Source organism: Eptesicus fuscus, chromosome 11 (genome assembly GCF_027574615.1).
Source record: "Eptesicus fuscus isolate TK198812 chromosome 11, DD_ASM_mEF_20220401, whole genome shotgun sequence".
NCBI lineage: Eukaryota > Metazoa > Chordata > Mammalia > Chiroptera > Vespertilionidae > Eptesicus > Eptesicus fuscus.
The window spans coordinates 75,808,315-75,814,314 of NC_072483.1; the positions used below are offsets into that span (position 1 = coordinate 75,808,315).

Below are 6,000 nucleotides of genomic sequence, written 5' to 3' on the forward strand. Positions count from 1 at the left end.
GGAAAGGGGCTGGGCCGGAGTGGAAAGGCAGTGCCAGCAGCTAGGGAAAGGAAAGCCCATTCTAGCACGAATCTTCATGCATCGGGCTTCTAGTACAGGAATAAAGTGTTGCACATACTCACAACTGTAAACCTAATTTTGCCAATGCCAAAATGTATCCAATATTTTAGAGACCATAAAGTTATTATTAAATGTATTAGAGGCCCGGTGCACGAAATTCGTACAATCGGGGTGGGGGGGAGTCCCTCAGCCCAGCCTGTGCCCTCTTGCAGTCCAGGAGCCCTTGGGGGATGTCCAACTGCTGGCTTAGGCCCACTCCCCGTGGCCTAAGCTGACAGTTTAACATTCTTAGCGCTGCTGCGGAGGCGGAAGAGGCTTCTGTCACCACCACTGCACTTACCAGCCATGAACCTGGCTCAATGTTTCTGGTTGAGCAGTGCTCCGCACTGACCACCAGGGGGCAGCTCCTGTGTTGAGCGTCTGCCCCCTCATGGTCAGTATGCGTCATAGCAACCAGTTGTTCTGCTGTTCAGTCGATTTGCATATTAGCCTTTTATTATATAGGATTACACTCTAAACTATTATTTGATGTCAGTAATGGCAATTTGACTAGACTCTCAGGCCTCTTCTCAATGTTGTGCCACAAAGTATTTTAATACATGAAAGAGAAAAGTCTAGAATAACATTTATGTGTAAGATAGTTGAATGTGATAATTATCTTTAAAAGCCCTCTCCTGTCCTTAGGAATCTATGTAGAATGATTCGTTTTCCTTGGGTAACTTGGAACTAGTTTATACCTACAATCTGAAATGGACTGAATGCAATGAAAGGCTAATATACAGAATGCTCTCATCATTACTACTTAAAGCCTTTCTTCCACACATTGACTTCTTTTCCCATTTGACTCTTGTGGAGGAGTTTGGTCAGGGCTAATGACTGAACTTTCTTCTCACAAATACACAGCCATACTGAAAGCTAGCTATATCTTCTTCTGCTGATGAGGTTCTGAGACTTTGTCACTGAACTTGGTTACATGAAATTAAAATCTTTTAAATCAAGTCATCAGGATGACAGGCAGTCCATGGCACAAACTGCCATTGCATTTCAGGAGGATAATTTAATACATTAATTTATACCCTCAGGGCTCCAATTGGCTTGTAAGAACTCCTAATTAAAACTAGCCATTGGAGAAAAGAGACTCTAAAAAGAGACTCTAAAAGGAGACAAAAATGAGCTCCAAGTTACTTGAAAATATAATAGAATGATAAAAGAAAAGCCAGGAAATACCATGGAGGCAGAAAAATTAGGGTTTTTTTTTTACTACTTTTTACAATGGACTATGATAAAATTTCAGTTCAATCTGGGATCCTGTAAGTAAAAAACAAAAAAAACAAAAACAAAACCTAATGATCAGAGAACAGAATGCAGACTGTGCTCTACAAGAAGTAGGTCCAGTGCATAAATATGAAGACCATAGCTCAAAACTGTGTCTCTAGCATTGCAGTTCCATACACTGAACAGATAGTTCTAAGTTATGGTTAAATGGCTCCAAATACAGGCTAATAAGCCACATCAAAAAAATCTTACAAAATTTAAACATTAACTTAATAGACACATAGCTTCCAATTAAGTGTTTCCATCAGAAATTATACTTTGTAATAACACAGAAGAAAAATTTAAGAGAAAAAAGATGTCAGCATGCCACAAATAATTCTGAAAGAAAAAATTATTGTGAAACCCTTTAGGTATTGCTCAACAAACCAATCAGCTATTTGTTGACTATAGTGGTACATATTCTAACTGGGTTATTGTTGTAAATTAAAGGGAAATTTAAAAATGTTTTTCCAGCTTTAATTTTAATGTAGTAATTTACTAAGTATGTGGTGTAAAAAGTTAGTACTCAATAAACATGGATGGTAACTCATACCTTAAATTCCTCCAAGATTTTGTAATTTTTCCCATGATATTCACAAAAGTTTTTCACTTCTTTGCACTCAGGACAGCATCCATTGTGTTCCACTTTAGTACACTTTGGGTGAATTTTAGGGCATTCTGGCTGGTCGCAAACAGGTCCATCCAGAGCACAGACACAAGGGCAGTTGGAATGCCCTGGGAAAAATCGTTCTCCCAACTTGTATACAAAGCCGCTGTCATCCACACACCCTTTCCCTCGATAGTCATCAAAGATCAGATTGTCATTACTGGAGGTCTGGTCCCCTTCATCAGCAGGATAGTCTTCATGACTGATGGCAGCAGAGGTGACCAATCCAGGGATGACCAACAGAAGTATGCAAGCTTCATGAATATGAAGAGCCATCCCCCTCCTCAAAGGCTTCTGGATGTGCTCCTACTACTGAATATACTCAGCTCCTTCCATGGGGAGGGGTAGGCTGAAAATAAATATTTTTAAAAAGTAATTTGACATATATAAAGAAAATGTAGATTTATTTTAACCCTATGCTCTTAATCTGTTTATTTGGGATCTGTTTGGAAGATAGACTAGAAGTAGACTAAGTTCATGCAACTATCTATGCTTTATTATGAAGTCTAGAGACTTGATCCTTAACAACATATATGGAGTTCTTTCACATAGGAACCTTAAGCTTGAAGTCACCTTCTGATTTTTAAAGGTCTGGCTTTGTCTAATTTGTAATATATTATTTTACTGAACCTCAAAGGGTGATTTTACAAGTGGTTACTTACAAATAACTCAGAATACTTGAATTTACACTTTCTATTATTCTTTAAACTGTACTAGTCAGCCATAGAACGTATATACATTATAACCATCTGTACAAAAACTCATGAGATTAGTGAGAAAAATTCTACTTTTAAGAGAAAGGGGAGAAACCAAGAATTGGGTGTTAATTGTAATTGGAATGGAGCTATTATAAAGGCCTTCTGGCTTCTTTACGCCCATAGTTGGAGAACAGCGGTGGTCTCAATATGGGTTTCTTGTTTCAGTAAATTTAAATCTGGATTTTGAAATATAGCCAAGAAGAAAAATAGATAACTATTCGACAGTGAATAAGAGAAAGAAAATTTAAAATAACAAATGATACAAGAGAACTTCTTGTATTTAAAATAATTAATTAAAAATAAATATATTCATATTATTGTCCACACCTTTATTTTACTCAGAGAGTAAGCTCCTAGTGGGCAGGGAAAATGTATCAGATAATTTTTATAGCAACTGGAATCTAGAATTTGTGTAATACTATTTGAATGTATTATAATACATACCATTTATTATAATAAATAGCATTTAACAATTTTGAAAACATATCTCTCTTTTGACATGCCAAAGATATTTTGCACAAAAATGCCAGAGTAAAACTATTGGTTTCATAGAATAGTAATGAGGAGTTGCCATTCATAGAAAAGATGCCTTATTAGTTTGGTGGCAATGACTCTTGTAAACTTCACATAGTATTAGTGCTTGTGTGGAGCGCTGCCCACTAGCAATACTCATTTAAATGTTTAGAGTGACTAACTCATATAAAAACTCTGGGGAAACTGACTTGAATGAATAATATATAAGGAAAAGTGTTGTCAAATAGTTCATTTGTCTATTTAAATGATTTTGGCTTTATGCCAACAATCACTAAAATTGTATATTAGACATTTTCAGATCACTTATGAATACTATTTATTTTCAGATTATAATAGGAGCAATGATAAACCATCTCTTTTCAGTCTAACATGCAGATGATTCTTTTAAATAAGGTAAAGATGGCATTAGGGAACTTCATGAACTGATAATATTTGCATTTTAAGTTAGATATGCAAATTCTAGTAATAGTAAAATAGAAGGAAGTATGTTCATGTCCTCCCTTAAAAAGAAAACTGCTCTCTAAATTCTTTTGGGTAGGTAATGATAAGTGAGATGAATTTCTTTTGAAATATGTCAAAAATAATGAGTCATGACAGAATAAAAAAATGCAAACCTATAATTCTACTTGAGAATCTGGAAGCTCCCTTTGACAAAGCATTTTTTTTCTCTTAAATTACTACAAAGGCTACAAACATTACAGAAGCTTCTGAAAAAAGCATATGTATTTTATTAATTAAGGCATGCATTTTATACATCTCTCATATATATAGAAAGTTTATCCTGGGAGAAAAAATATATTGTGCTTCTTTATAGTATTCCAGTAGTAACTGTTAATACATGCAAAATAAGCCATATAAAATACCCATATCATTCTGCTTCAAAAGGACATAGACAGAAATGGTCTCTATAAGCTACAGGTAGGCATTAATGTCAGGTTATAGTAAATGTATACTTAAAGGTAAAAAAGGGGTGTAATATCTACTTTATATAAACATTAAGCATTATTTTATTATATGAAATACCTTTTAAAATCTGCATGAAGAAAAACATGGTTTTCTTTTTAATATAACAAAGTTCTTAAGCTATTTAAAAAAATTCCTCTTCATAATTGAGCTGCTTTAGTGCAGTTTAAGGCACTATTTAAGAGAAAAATATTAGATAAATCCAATACAATATTTATCTGAAGATTTTTAATAAGCAAGCAAACATTGCTGAATGGAAGAACACTTTCCAGCTAAACTTTCCCCCCCTCCCCACATTGCTACATATCATTTAAAACGACTGCATTTATTTCTTTGAGAAAACAAACATAACTCATGTCAAAAGATACACTTACCTAATCACTCTGGAGGTTAATAGTGGTGATGGGGGTCATAGACCAATATGAACTAAAAGATCAGGTATGTTTTAGAAAAGCAGTTCCTCTTTAATTATCCAAAGAATGCATTTTCAGGCTTGAATTAAAGGCAATCCATTCTCTCTACCTCTCATTTCAAACCACAGTCAAGAAGCAGTCTCCCGCCCTTCCAGAGAGAAATACAGCAGACACACATAAGAAATATGCTTTGGACCCGTCTTCAAAATTCAAAGCAAGAAGCAATGCTGGTCCTGTAGAAATCCAGACCCAAGTAGCAGAATCATGTTGAACTTGTTTTTAGCATTTTCTCCGATCCTTCTATGAAATTTCCCGGCTGATTACGCCTCCTCCACACATGAGTTCACTTACACAGTGTTTGCTACGGCAGTAGAGGTGATTTGGCTAGGCTCTGTGGATCACAAACAGCAACAGCATGCTGCCGCTTAAAACCCGCTCCGCTGGCAACAGCATCGGCATCATCCACAATATGTTGCTTGAATCCCTTCTTACACACCAGAAAATACTAACTGTGGACGTGAAGGAAAGGAGCAACTTTAGCTGGGTTCCTGCATCACTGAGAGCAGTTTGCAGACTGCTGATTTGGAGCTCATTCTGCCGGCAGCCGGGAATTCCTCAGCACCACGGACAGCGCCAACTGGCTTCTGAGCCCATCAGGGTCGAAATCCCGAGCTGCTTCTTTAGACCAGGCTGGTGTTCTCTAAGCAGTCGCACTTTATACAGCTGATGCATGCACGGGCAGGATGTGAGGGTGGGGGTAGGGGGGTAAAGGGTGTGTGTGTGTGTGGGGGGGAAGGCACTTTACGTGCGAGATACTTATTTACTTATTTGCATTGGATTACAATAAAAAATAAACATTGTAATTATACTTAATGCATTCTTGGATGGGCTGCAGAGATGAAAGTTCGGGAAGAGCCTTGCATTTAGATTTAAACCAGCTGCAGTCTCTGATTATTATTAATAGATAAAGCATAATGCTTGTCAAAGAATCTGCAAAAATGTATGGGTCCAATTCTAATTGACTCTTCAGTTGCAGAAACACATTCCCTGTGCTACGTGATTAAACTTCAGGTCTTCCTGTAGCTTAAATTTGATTTTTTAAAAAGTACCCTGGTTCTCCTGCAGTTTGTTCTCTAACATTCAAAATCAATCTCCTGTAATTCATCTGGTCTGTCATTAGGCGTCATTGTAAAGCTGTTTCTTCCAAACCTCTAGCAAAAATGCTGTTTCTAAAATCTTATAAAAAATAAGAAAAAAAAAGAGACCCAGACACAAATAAATGAACAAAGTT

General features: G+C 36.4%; 1 protein-coding gene across 1 annotated transcript in view; it reads right to left on the bottom strand.

Moving 5' to 3' along the window:
- Positions 1-2,317, bottom strand: part of VWC2L (von Willebrand factor C domain containing 2 like) — a 139,574-nt gene extending 137,257 nt beyond the window's left edge. The window contains exon 1 of the mRNA XM_054723378.1: positions 1,928-2,317. Within this exon, the coding sequence (XP_054579353.1) occupies positions 1,928-2,317 (390 nt within the window). The remainder of the gene's footprint in view (positions 1-1,927) is intronic.
- Between the last annotated feature and the right edge of the window lie 3,683 nt (positions 2,318-6,000).